Source organism: Ischnura elegans, chromosome 5 (assembly GCF_921293095.1).
Source record: "Ischnura elegans chromosome 5, ioIscEleg1.1, whole genome shotgun sequence".
In the NCBI taxonomy this organism is placed as follows: domain Eukaryota; kingdom Metazoa; phylum Arthropoda; class Insecta; order Odonata; family Coenagrionidae; genus Ischnura; species Ischnura elegans.
In genome coordinates this window covers 9,007,666-9,022,184 of record NC_060250.1, presented here as the reverse complement: position 1 = coordinate 9,022,184, position 14,519 = coordinate 9,007,666, and the positions used below count along the sequence as shown (strand labels likewise).

Below are 14,519 nucleotides of genomic sequence, written 5' to 3'. Positions count from 1 at the left end.
CTTCTTTGGAGGTGGATCCAGATTTAATCACAGCTACTGGCTTTATAAATAAATTGTGGATAATTCTCTGGCCATTGTAAAACACTTCAATTTCTCACAGTATTGCAATCATTGCTTTCCAATCTACATTATCAAAAGTAGGGATGGTCAGATCGGATACCTTGGATCCAAATATCCACGGATACTGCCCTTCATCGGATACATCGGATCCAAAGTCGTGGAAGACGTCGGATCTGGATCCGAAATTTTAAATCATAGCTTCAGTGAATGCAACGCCCCATAATGGTGGAAAGAGTTCCGATTCCCTCTTCGAATGCGCCGTCACATGCGATTCTTGTCCTACTCATGAACCATTTTGTTTGAAAGCTCTCGCAGAGGTTACGTAGGAGAATTTCAGCCGTGGAAAATAAAGAAGGCAAAATACACCTGGCACATAGTGTGACTCTTCCCAAGAGATTGAACAATCATCGGGGGAATCTCAGCGTTAGGAATTTGAAAATGCATTTAAATACAAAAATATCCTATCCGAAAGATCCAGCTCTGAAAATTAAGGATCTGATCCGAATCTGGATCTGAAAAAAATCCTTGATCCGTCCATCCCTAATCAAAAGCCTTTCCTAAGTTCATAAACGGAGTAAATGTAGGTATTTTCTCCATTCTCTTCTCTTCCCAGGGTCCTATATGGCTTCCTTTGCACCTTTGTTTTTCTTAATCCAGTGACTTATCTGCTTTCCATTATATGTAGTCTCCTTTAGATGATTCTTGCTTACACATACCTTTATTGCACGAGTCATTAGGCTAATGGTCTTAAAATCTTTACTTTTCTCTGCTCTTTTCTTTTCGGGAATAGGGATGATGATGTACTTCTCAAAGTTCCTTTGTATGTTTCCTTTTGTGTACATGTCGCAGATGGTTTAGTGGAGCTGGCTTAGTGACTCCTCTCCCACATTTTTAATAAGCTATGCAGGTGTAATGTCAATTCCAGACACTTTATTTACCTGGAGGTCCATTATTGCTGTGTTATATTCTGATTTTAAGATTGAAACTACCATATCATCCCTTTAGACTTCACTACACTCATCAATTAATTGTTTCTGTTTAATAGCTTTCACAGGTTCTCCTTCCATCTCTTCAATTTGTCTTCATTTTTAATCACAATCAGGATATCCGCATTCTTGCTCTTGTTGACATTGTATCTTGCACTCCACTATTTGAAGTGGTTCCTGACTGTCTTATTGAAAGCTTTTACTTTTACAATGGATAACACTGATAGCATTTTCAAACTGATATTTGTCTGAAATTAACTTTTAAGAGAGGGGAAGACTAACGTTTTCATGAAGAGCAAGAGGACAAAGAAAAAAAGTGATTCCAAAAAAAGGAAATTTATAATTGATTGAAAGGAAAACGATTAAAATGGCAGTGTAGTTCATTTTACTGAGATTTTTTAGAACTTTGTGACGAGTATGAATTAAGAAGCAGCCACACTAGGAAATAACTGGATAAATACTTACCTTAACATCAACAAGGCCTCTGTGCTCCGTGGTAAAACCACCAACTGAGTCTAATGACTCTTTCATCTCCATGGTGATATGAATTCTTAGGGCTGAAAAAGGAAAAAGTTAAAAAAATAAGCATAAAACTTAAAACTGTTAGAAACACAAATGCAAATGTTTTAGTTTTCTCAATTTTGCATGAATGCAATGCAACTTTTGTGATGTCATTTCTCCTTATCTGTCTGCAATGATTCTTTTGTTCTTTTCTTACAAGTAACTGATTATATTAATGACTTATATCACGAATTAATTATAATATGAAATAAATTGTATTATGAATTTGTCATACAATCATTTTCTTAGTTTTCTTTGTATATACCTATATATTTTGAAGAGCAATGCATAGTTTAGAAAAAGATGTATATATATTTATAAGATACTTCAATGAACTCTACTGGAGATCTTTACTGTTTAGTAGTACTTTCTTACATGAGCTACCTATGAATAGATGTGGAGATTATACCTTACTTTTGATACCATTCCACTGAAATTTTCATGAGAAATAAGAGACCCATCAGATTTGGTTACAACCTGTGTACATCTTGAATTATAATATTAATTTCAGCCTCTGGGAGAGCATGACCATAAACAGATGCCTCTTCAAATTTACAGGAAAGAACAGTTGTTGACTAGGTAGATACGTATCCCAGATGGCACAGAATCCTCCGTATCTAATTCGTATGCAGATACTATCCATTGACTACCGCTTCGTCGCTTTTCGTCAATGGATACTATCTGCATACGAATTAGATACGGATGATTCTGTGCCATCTGGGATGTAATTGTCATTGAAAATCAAGGAAATCACTTTTTCAAATTTTTGTGCTAGCCATTCTTTATTGGCTCTTTTGTTGGAATTGGTGATACTGGCACTGTTCGAAAGAACCAAATTACTTTTTGCCCTCTTTGAAATCTTAAGAAACTGATCAAAGAGAAGAAAGGGTCATATTATCCCAGTGAGAAATGGGTGGTGGAATCCACGTGGAACCCACGTGGAAATGTAACGTGGATACCACGTGTTTTTGGTCGTGGAATCAACGTGGAACCCACGTGGAAATTTGGTGGAAAAATTAAAACAGCAGTAGGTGCTGTCCTAAAACCATTAAAACCTCAACCACTCTATATCTAAACCTTCTATATATGTGTCTACGATTTTTCATGTGCTCTCATGGCTGCCTTTCCACGAATTAATAAAAATAGAATGTGCGATACATTTTCACATAACTAGCGTGGTTTCAGGATGATAATAAATGACGCAATGTCACACCAGAGAGTTAAGTTCCACAAATTAGAAATTCTGTTTACCATTTTATGCTAATCACCACAAATCCACTTGAAATCAACGTGGATTCCACGTGGGTCCAACCACTCAATATCCACCACCACCAAATATCCACCACTCAACGTGGATTCCACGTGGGTTCCACGTGGACTCCACCACCCATTTCTCACTGGGATCACATATTGAGCTCAAGGAATGAACTATTCTTTGTATGCTACTATGATTAGTCTGTATAGCAGTTGAAACAGAACAAGGTAGATCAAATCCATTTGGCAATGTGAAACGGCATCAATTTTAAAGAGAAAAAACATGAAATCACTCCTCAATTAAACACCGTTAGCCTCTATAGAGTCATATTATAGAATGGTTTCTGAGGAGTTGATTTAGGTGACAATGCAATTGCTAATTATAGGGTAATAATTAGCAGCAATAAGTGCTGGTGGCCTTAAATTGCAAATGGCCTTGATATTTCTAAGGCAAATGCATGAAAGATTAGAACCTGAGTGACTTTAAATCAGATTTATTTTTGATCGCAAGCAGTGTTATGTCCTCTGGAGATAAAAAACTGGTGAAGGTGCTGCTATTACATAGGCACCTGGAAAGTGCTACATATGATATTCGAACAACATAACTATGTAATAGTAATCCAGATATGCAATTTGGAAAGTCAAAGTTGGCCTCATTATTGTTCACCATGAAAGAAATTTGTGACAAAGATGCAGTATTTGCAGCAGTCAGACATTTACGTGTGTTATAAGTGCAATATTCATTTTCAAGACGTGATTGCTCCTCCATATAAAATGAATTAAATGATGTTCAATGAATGATGTACTTGTGATTTTTGTACACTCTGTATCGTAAAAATGCCTTTAACCCTTTTGCACCAAATGTTCGGTGGAGCCGATGAGCATTTTCATACGCCTTTCATACGACCCTCACGAGACCTAACATCGATGTTAGGTCTCATGAGCATGACCTGCAGGTATAGCTGTCATGGATTTTTCAATGCAATTGACCCAGCTCAGCGAAACCTTAGGGCCACTCCTCAGCAATTAAGGCCAACCCTCCCATTCATTTATGATTATCCTCACTGTTAGAATCCGTTGCAAAGTGGTTACATCACCAATGGGTTTTGCAGCGATACATTTTGTTCAATACTAAAATTATTTTATACTTTGAAATCAATTCTTCATTTTATTCTGTGCATAAGCAATACATATTTAAAAGAAATTTTAGCATTAAAAATAGGTAACCAACTTCTGGACTTGTACCTTGGTCTTGGTACCTTGCATTCTCTAACTTTGTTGTTATTAATGCTAGAAATCTGTTTGAAATTCCAAAATGCTTGAAAAAATGTTAGTAATTCTTTTATAAGAGTAAATTATTGAAAATCAAATGCAATATTTGGTTGAAAAAACACTGGTAATGCAATAAGTTGGCCATCGATTTGTGCAAAGATAGGGTTAGAGGGTGTAGTCCAGGGGCCAGGGTAAGGGATGGGCACTGTTGAGTTGGGTCCCAAATCCGAGGGACAGAAATACCAGGGTAACTCACACAAAAAAGGGCTCTGCACAGTGATGTTTCAAACATTCTCATGCTACTCGTAGCACGGAAAACGTTATCTAATTGTAGGCGCTGGCAGGAGAGGGTTAATGTCTAAAAATGAAACACTTCCTCAAAGAAGAAAGAGGTTCCCGCTCAAAGGCAACAGATAACTTCCACAGTTGCATGTATACAATTTTTCAAAAGCAATACTGTTATTGTAACTGACTTTTTCCTTTATTTGAGTCTGCTTCAATGCTACAGTAGAAAAAAATTGGAATTTTTCGCCTATTTCCATGCTTGGGATATAATGAGTTAAGAAATATGTCCTGTTCTTATCAAATTTTCATCGTTCCCCCACCATGTCAAGCACTTCCTTGTTCCTTTCCCACCGAGGCAATTTCACCTTCTCAATTCTCCGCCATTCCCACAGCGATCTTGAATGCAACCTCTCTATCCTCATCCCCTTTTCTCTACATGCACGTTTCCACTCCAAGCAGAACTATGCTTTTATCAGACTATTCGTCAGCCTTTTCTTTACACTTTTGTGAAAAGATCCTCTCGATAACACTTTCCTATTCATTCAGTCTTCCTTTGCCAACGCCATTCTCCTCTCAATATTCCTACTGCAGTGCAGTTTTCCTTCCAATAATTTATATTATCATCATCTATGGTTTTCTTGCGGAACACCATCATTAGGTACTAACCCAGGCACAAACACACTGTTATTCACAGATATGGGATCATATCCAACTTCCAAGTCACACCAGAGACTACTACATATGTACTGTTACCTATATTGCTCAGTTTGTTCAAAATTGAGACCCTAATCTTAATTTATTTAGTCTTGAAGCTTTAAAAAACTGCAGGGCTTTCATATTTTTGTATTTTTTCTCCATATTAAATTTCTTGCAGTGTTTAACTAATGCCATCAAACCATCCAGAAGTACCTCCAAACCCTTACTTTAATGCCTAATCGTCTGACTACTTCACCGACCATTGCACCCAATAAAGGAAGTACAGCGTACTCCCAATTATCCGGCTGTGGTTTATCCGGATTGCGGATTATCCGTGCATCATTTTTCCCTCTCGCTCAATTTTTTCTGCGATCATTATAAAAAAATGAAATCGGACGCACAATCATCAGAATTACTGCATTAATACTACGATACACCGGGCTTATTATTTTTGTAAGAATCCCCTTCGCAAAAGGAAGCGATCACGCGCTAGCTGCATTCACGGGGGCACCGTGTTCCTGTTTCCCAAGCCTCCGCTCTCCACTCCGTGATCACGGATACGCGTCCCGCAGCAGTTGCAGCCCGGGCAACTTGTGCGAGACGCGACTACGTGGCGTGGTCCTTGACAGCGTATTTTCCGACGTCGAGCAGTGGTTTTGAAGAATTCGTGCGAACCACTTTTCCGTATCCGTGATCGCACAGCCACGGATGTGTGTTTTTCGAAACCAGGCCTTCACTGAGTATGAACAACGCGAGTACAACCAGTGGCACAGCGAGGGAGGGGGTTTGGGGGATAAACCCCCCCAGAGCTCAGAGAAATTTTTAAGTTTAACCCGTTTCACTTAAAAGGATTGATATTACTATTAGAATAGTGTAAGGATGAATAAAATATCCCTCAGAAAGCAGTAAAACTATATATTTTGAACCATATATCTTTAAAATTCCGCAATTTATTAATCTCGCACCTACCGCTTATCTTGGTGGGTATACTATACCCCCCACACACCCCGGTATTAGTTGCACCTAAACCCCCTCCAGCCTTAATTCCTAGCTATTTCCTATTCCTGAGTACAACCATGTTATAGCCGCTAAAAAGATCACGAACTGGCAAATAAAGCTCTCAATGAGTTCGGGAAGCACTAGTAAATTACAGAATAACTGCATTAATAATAATATATTTTTTGTTTTACGTAAATTATGAATGTTGCAAGACATTTAAGCGAAAGTTTGGGTTATCCGTGTTTTATTCGATTATTCGTGGCGTATCTCCCCATCATTAGCCCGGATAATCAGGAGTGTAGATTATAAATAATTAATAATGAAAACGGCCTGGCTGCATACTCACGTTCCCCCGTGGTCTCCATGCGAGATGCTGTGTTGACTGTGTCTCCAAAGAGGCAGTACCTGGGCATCTTGGAGCCGACGATGCCCGCAACGACGGGTCCCGTGTGGATGCCGCTCCTGATCTGCAGTTTGGAGCCCCCGCCATCCTCCGAGTCAGACTTCTCGACGACGGCGGCCCTGCGATGAGGGACGCGGAGGGCCGTGGACCCAGCCAGCAGGTCCAGGGCCATGGTCGCCACCTCGGACACGTGCTGGTTGCCTGCTTCCCAGGATACACCTGCCGTCAGTCCATCTGTCTAAACTGGCTCACAAAGCTCTCAAATATGGCGAGGGCATGCGATCGGGTGCTTCGCATTGAGTCTTATATCTCAGGCCAAATTTCATTACCAGACAATGCTTGCTAACCTATTTCGCTACTACCTGTGTTGTTTTAAAAAAATAATCAATCATTAATTGCCCTCAGTTTTTAAGCTATAAAAACAGGAAATTTTTTCAAAAAACAAAATTGATACTTTTACTCTTTTCCTTTCATTATTCTTCATTTTTTTCCTCTGGGGAGCTTATAACTATTAGAGGGCTTGTCCCCAGTTGCGGATACCTCCCTCATAAGGGAAATGCCTCCCACATAGGAGTGATAGGATGGAAATGGAATACCTCTTACAGAGCGGGAAACAGGGAGAAATCCTAAAAAAAAATGATCTGGCCCTCCAGATTATAATATATAGGTATATTATTATTAATATAATATTTAGGTTATATTATTAATAATAATACCTAGATTATTATTATTAATATAACCTAAATATTAGGTTATATTAATAATAATATAGGTACGAGTTTTTAACACTATTCCTAAACCTCTGTCTTGCCATAATGTAGTCTATTTGATATTTCCCCACATCCGATGAACTTTTCCATGTGTACCTTCGCCCCTTATGATGATTGAACCACGTGTTTGTGTTGAATAACTTGTTTCTCCAGAAAAATTCTCCTGCTTTCTCATTCCTGTCGTTCCGAATTCCTAATCCAAATTCTCTTATTTCGTTTCCGTCCCTCCATTCCCCAACAGAAGCGTTCCAGTCCCCAATCACTACCAGATTTTTCTTACCCGGTGTGTCTCTAAGTATTTCCTTGAGCTGTTCATAACCTCATCTACATCCTCCTCCCTATGATTGCTAGTGGGCATGTAAACTTGGACCACCACAAGATTGGTGGGTCGCGCCTCAATTTCTACCTCCTGAATTCTATCGCTTACCTGGTCTATGCCTTCCACACGCTTACCCATCTTCCCGTTCAATACTAAAGCTACCCCTCGCTGGCTTTCCTCCCCACCACTACATATTACTCTATACCCATCACTCCAATAGTACCCCCCATCCCTCCACCTCACCTCGCATAATCCTAAGATATCTATTCTCCCTTTATCCATTTCCCTTTTATATTTTCTAACTTCCCCGCCCGCATCATTGTCCTCACATTCCACGTCCCTACATTTATAGCCGACTTATTCTTCTCCATCTTCTTGGTCTTCTTTTCTTCCTTCTTCATTGCTGCTGCTACTGATGATGATAATGATGATGATAAGTCTCTGCAAAGAATTCGCATATTGACGACCCTGAGGACCTTGCCTACCTCTCTGCCGTGCCCGACACCCACCCTTTGCAGACAGGTCCTGGTCGATGAGATTCCAAGGCTCATTTGGTTGTACTACATGTTTTCAGGGAAGAGATAGTTGGTAGGGTTTCCCACTTCCATTCCAACAGTGTTTTTCACGTGACACCATCACGTGGACTACCTTTCGTCTGGCTCCTACCCTTCGACCTATCTGGCATGGGCGGCCCTACCAGGAATAATTGCGAATTAATCCCGCCAGTGCAGCTCTAGGGGTCATAGGAATGTGCAAGCCTTTCCACCAGGACAAGCTTGTAGCCCAAGGGAAAGGCAGATGAATATATCCAAACAAAAGTAGGGTTGAGGGGATTGGCTATGCAAGTTTCGGAACACACCCCTCACATGAGAATACTCATGACCAATGGAAGATAATATGAGCTGCGGCATGAATACCTCCTTGGCAATATCATGTCATCCAAATCAGAGTGTTGAACATGATATAGAGTGTCATCAAAAACCTAGGGCTGCTAAATGGGGAGAAGGGGCTCATTTGAAGTAAAGTACATATCTGTAAAATGTGTCAGTTAACGCACTCAGTGGCATACCTTCGTCAGCAAGGTATGGGGTAGTGATACTAATAATTTCAGAATGCACTCGCAGAAGAAGAGACGGAACAATAAATGAAGACCTAGAGGGCTCATTTAGTATTTTCCAACCCAGCAGGCAGAAATAGGAGGATTAATTACATGATTTTTTAAAAAAGTAACTGGCAATCTAACTTTGAACATAAAAGTAACTTCTTTAAAACTAAATTTCATCTCTTACTCTATCAGAAGAGTAACTTTTAATTTGAGTCAGTTAATTTTTACGAAAGTAAATGTTAATCAGTTGATCTTTTGTTAACTTTCCCAACTTGATGGCAAAGTTAAAGATTGCACTGATCACCAGGGGAGAGGAAAAGGTAGGAGAGAAGTAGTTGGGAAGAAGTGATTGAAGGGCAAGGAATAAGAAAGGTGAAAAGGGGTGCAGAGGCAATGGATTGAGGGTAATTCCCATTCAAAGGCGAGCCTTCTTTGTATGTCTTGGGGGCCAATCATCTTCCCCCTTTCACATTCATTTCCCATCATTGGCATTAGCATACTTGCACCCATGTGATTCTTTCCTAGCGGTTAGAAATATAGTTAATTCAGAAGCCTTATCTAATTTTCTATCCACTTATTCCAAGGTTGTTAAACTTAGCTCTTTTATGAAATATTCCATTGCAACATATTCAAATGCAATTGATTCACTCATCCAACATATTAGACATAAAATCACATCTACAATATTCTCCTTAAGTGACCGTTACGTAGAGCAAGGTTTATTTCAACAGGTGGATGAATTTAGTGTAGGCCATTCGCCTAAATGAGTTTGAAATGGTTTAAAATTTGCAGCTCAGTGATTCCAATTGCCAAGTAAGCTTTTAAGTAATCCAAACAAGAGTTTGTTCTAATAAGTACTGCACAAAAAGTAAGATAGATCTGATAGAACAAGCATGCAGTTCACATTCAAAATAAAGCTTAAAAGGCTCACAAACAGAGAAGAGGCCTAATATATTTTTCAAACCTGATGTCTGCTTAGTATCGGAGTTATTTGGTAGTTACCACAGCAAATGACACTTCAAACACGACTGAGTGTGATGAGGGCAAATGAAGAGTGAAGGGATTTTAAGGAATGAATAACAATGGGAAACATTTTGAAAGTGGGATGGAGAGATGACATGCAATTGCAATGCAATCAATGCATGCAGTCTCAATACCATAGCTCTTATTACCTACATATGGGCAAATACCCAGATAGCACAAAATAAGAGAGTTAACCATTTCTTATGGTTTTCTTGCGGAAAAAAATTGATAAGCAGCTTATTTTAAGCTAAGGGGCTTATATAAGGCAAGGGTAAGATGTTAGGGAAGAATGGGTAAGGAATGCCATCAAATATCCTCAGGGAATGTGAGTCACTTCTGCTGGAGTGCTAAAGGCAGCTGAACAGCGTACTACACATGCTACGCGGCTCATCCCAGCATGGACTTAAAGGCTACCGGTGAAATTAAGCGAGTCTTTATAAGGGCTTAACAACTAATAACAGATTTTCCCATAAATAGAAAAAATTAACAACTGCAAGCGACTGGCTAGTGAAGATGTAAAGCATAATACAAGTACTTTATCCTTGCGGCGGAAGAAAAAAAAATAACATCAGGGAGAAGCGAAAATACAACGTACACATCTGATGCTCTGAACTCTAACCACTACACCACAGCAACTGATAAAAGGGTGTGGCGTAGTTACCACTTTAAAATCCAATTATGTAGAAAAACTTGGCTGGTATGTGCGTGAAAAACTGAAATTATTCAAGGTCCACACAATATAACATTTATGAAATTTTAATTTATGGCTTGATAACCCGATGCATACAATATGTATATTAGAGATTCCTTTTTTGAATTTTTATGTTCTTCTATGTTGCTATTCTTGTGAAATTATGTGTCTTTCTTACAACCGCCGTTTCGCCATCAGTTCATAAATGTGAATGATTTTCAAATTATGGCCATATGATGTTATTCCTACTCATATTATAGAAGTGCCAAGAATGGAAAAATTATTCTTGTACATAAATCCCTTAATGAATACTCTAAAACGATGGAATAAAACAACATCTACGGAATTGCTGAAAGTTTGGCATCCATTTTGTCATTACTCTGGACGTTTGTCGGCCTGGCCGTAAGAAACCCATAGCAAGCTTACTTGATCAGCGCCTTCCTTAATTATTCCTTTCACCTTGTCTGAATGACTTATAATGTGCTAGTTGGGTACAATTCAAGAGAAAATGGCATCTATTAACAAGATTTTAGATGCTCATCTTTTAAAAAGTATAATCTTACCTATTGGAAATGAAAATCAATATTCACTCATTTTGATTTACTCATGAAAATAATTTAAAAACCCATCCACTCCACTCCAGCATTACAGTTGATCACCTTAAATGCACCTCCATCTGGATTTGAGTGTCGCTGTATTAAAGAGTTTGCTGAATTTTAGGTGAATTAGTTGTACATATTCGGTAAAATTAGATCTGGTCAAATTAGGAATTGGGGTATGAGATGTTTTTTACGAGGGAAGTAGATAAGTAGATGAGGTGGCATTTAAATAAAATATACTTATTTAACAAATAATTTTTGATGAATAATAAATTAATTGTTTCTAACTTTAAAAACTAAAAAGTTATATTCAATTGCAGAGCAAATAGAATACACCTAACATGTGTACATAAATATCTCGTGGAATATCATACATTAAATGTTAATAGTAAAAAAATAAAGTCAATAACACATTTATAATGTGCTAAAAGATCCTAGTGACCCACATATGTGCGTATCCGTCGGCACATTCGTAGTGACTGAAGGGGGAAGATTCTTTCCCATGGAAAAAGGGCGTCTTCCCACAACAAAGCAAACAGACTCACCCTATTTCTACTGCTCCATCTTCCACTGCCAATCTCAGCAAAGTGACACTAACGTCACGGCAGATAGGTAAAAATCATTTTTTATAATAAGTTGTAAAGAGGAAACATTTTAGAAGTATCCTGGCACCCCTATCAGTCTTCTGTCTGATCCACAGTGTACCAAGTCCTTGCCTACATGGTGTGGTTCACCCATTAATCCCCAGCGTTGCGTAAACGCAACATTATTGAATCGTAATTATTAGGAAAAACCTTTGCGTCAGGATAATTTTTTCTCAGGTTTTCTGAATTTCTGAAGTACCTTCCGTTCTTATTCAGTTATTTTTGTAAAATTTTTCATTAAAATAATAATTATTATTTTACTTCGAAATTTGCCATTTTCGAAGCGCTGAAGTACTACAAATTGTAAATGACTATTTACCATGATTTATTGAGTAATCTTACAAGAGGTAATGTTTTCTCTTAGTTCTAAGTTTCTTTATTCATCGTGTTTATTTTTGTAATGAACTTTCGTCGTTACTGGTATAAATATGGTTGTTGTAATTAATGTTGCGTTTACGCAACGATGGGAATTCTCTGGTAGACGAGAGGGCTTTTCTCAAAACGAAACTCGTCAGTATGGCTTCAATCGACAACGTAGTCTTTTGGAGGCAGTTTAGCTGCATTTTTGGCACTCACAGGTTGAGAGTTTACAAAGTAAAGGGTGAATGGCATTTTGAAATCCAAGATGGCCATCTGTACGAATTTTACATTGAACACTCAGGTACTTCGTGGAGTCGAACTGTTGTGCGCACACGTGGAACCGATACAGGGCATTGTGATTCCCATGTCGTTGAGTGGAACTATTACTTCATAGACATTAAATTCAGCTTCAGATGCATTCAGCTTCAGAGACGGTAGAATGAGACGGTGAGAAACGTATCAGTTGAAGCAGGATTGAGATGGAAGGTGGAGTGTTCCTCTAGTCGCTCTTTGGAATTTTCTCCGTGCAATCCTGAGTTACCTATTATTTCTTCTATCGCTTAGGTGATGTAAAGCAAATAATCTAGCTTCAGTTGGGTTCGTATCAGTTAAATAGTCCTCTGAAATGCATCTTTATCTCTCATCCAGTAATTATAGCAGTAGTTTCTTCTCAGCATTTTGCAAAATAATTCATCCAGGGGTTTCATTCAGATATAAAAGTGAAGAAAATTTTACCCGTTATTTCTACGCCTCAGACGAATACTTAAGAAGTAGCATCAAGAAGGTAACTGAAGAATGTAAATTAACAGGAGAGGCGATGTATAATATTTTATAAATTTTGGAACTACAATGGGGATTACATATTCTCAGTATTTCAAATATGTATGAGGTGCTGCAAGGCACAGTTTACTCAAGTAGTATCTAAAGAAAAATTGTCCATTAAACGCGCACACCTAGGTAAAAGATGTAGAGAACAAAATGGTTCATCTAAATGTGAAAAAATAGAATCTACCTCCGTAGTAGTCCCAAATTTCTGCGTGAAAAAAGCAATAGAAACACTCATTACTCAGTATGGAGGCCGAACCAATTGAGATCTGTCACTCATTTCTCAGTGGAAAATTACTTGAATTTATTTTGAGCTAATCAAATTACTACGCTGAGGAGATAAATAACCATACATTTACTCAGTGTAAGGCAGATTTAAAAAAAATAATTGGAATCTTAATGTTGTCGGGGTATCATATATTACCGCGCACTAAGTTGCACTGGACAAGCCAAAATGAGATGTCTGTCACAATTGTGAGGCAATGTATGACGCGGATTCGGTTTGATGAATTAAATAAATATCGACAGCTCTCCAATAATTCTCAACTACACAAAGTAGGTAATACATTTTTTAAAGTTGGACCTTTTCTCAACAGATTATACCAAAATTCCATTCAGTTTGGAATTTTTCCAATAGAATTGCTAATGACATTTGGCATAAAAATCGGTGCCGACATGCAGGGCACCCTAGGAAAAATGGCATTCCCCAGTATGCCCGTCAAGGGAGAATAATGCATTTCATCTGCAGGCATACTTATAATTCCCGGCGAGGATTTTGAGTGTGCAAGTCAAAGATAAGTTATATTGTTAAAAGTGCTACGTTTAATTCCAAGCAGAATATTATTGAATTACATCAGAAAAGATGATGAAAAATAAAATATGCTACCTAAGTTTTGAAAAGCTCTTTTTTGTTTTTATTTACCGGAGTTTTCCCAGCATTGCGTAAACACAACATTATGCAAATCACATACTATGATGAATATAATTATTTTTTTCTGAAAATTAATCTTAATTAGGCCAAAATAAACCGTAAAATACGAAATAACCGAAGGTAAAAGCCCTACATGGAGTCTAGGGAATAATGGGATAATTCTCATGCAGGCAAGTTTAATCTTTTCTCCTTTGTATCAGTAGGGAAGTGGCAATGAATGTTGCAGTTTCTATTTAGGCAATTCATTTTTTATGGAAAAACTGTGCGTCCTATTGTCGAAAACAGTTGGTGGGAATATGTTTCATTTCCAGGAACTTTTCATGTAGGAATATTCTATTTCAATTCCTTCCTCAGCTCCTTCCTAAATTTTTCCCACTAACCACTTCATGAGCACAGACTGATGAGAGGATAAAATTCTTACAGACCAGCTCATTTAAATGGAATATAGAGAGTTTAATTTTATTCACCTTGAAAAAGGAGAACAAAATCATCACAAGGACGAATACATCACCATACCATTCTTTACAGGGAGTCCTGAAGCAACCATATATGAGTCTCCAATGGTCTCCACTTTGTAGACGTCATATCTCTCGATTCTTGCATCAAAGAGCTTGTATATGGAGTTGAGGAACGTCACAACTTCAAGGGGTGTGCTCTCCGCTGCAATTTCCGTGAAGCCAACAATATCACTGAAGTAGACAGTCACCGATTCATAGAATTCTGCTGGGACCTGCAA

General features: G+C 38.2%; 1 protein-coding gene across 1 annotated transcript in view; it reads right to left on the bottom strand.

Moving 5' to 3' along the window:
• Positions 1 to 14,519, bottom strand: part of LOC124158484 — a 384,878-nt gene that overhangs the window by 5,525 nt on the left and 364,834 nt on the right. Inside the window, exons 12-14 of the mRNA XM_046533608.1 lie at positions 14,300 to 14,513; positions 6,460 to 6,735; positions 1,512 to 1,603 (exon numbers count right to left, since the gene is read on the bottom strand). Of these exons, the coding sequence (XP_046389564.1) occupies positions 1,512 to 1,603; positions 6,460 to 6,735; positions 14,300 to 14,513 (582 nt within the window). The remainder of the gene's footprint in view (positions 1 to 1,511; positions 1,604 to 6,459; positions 6,736 to 14,299; positions 14,514 to 14,519) is intronic.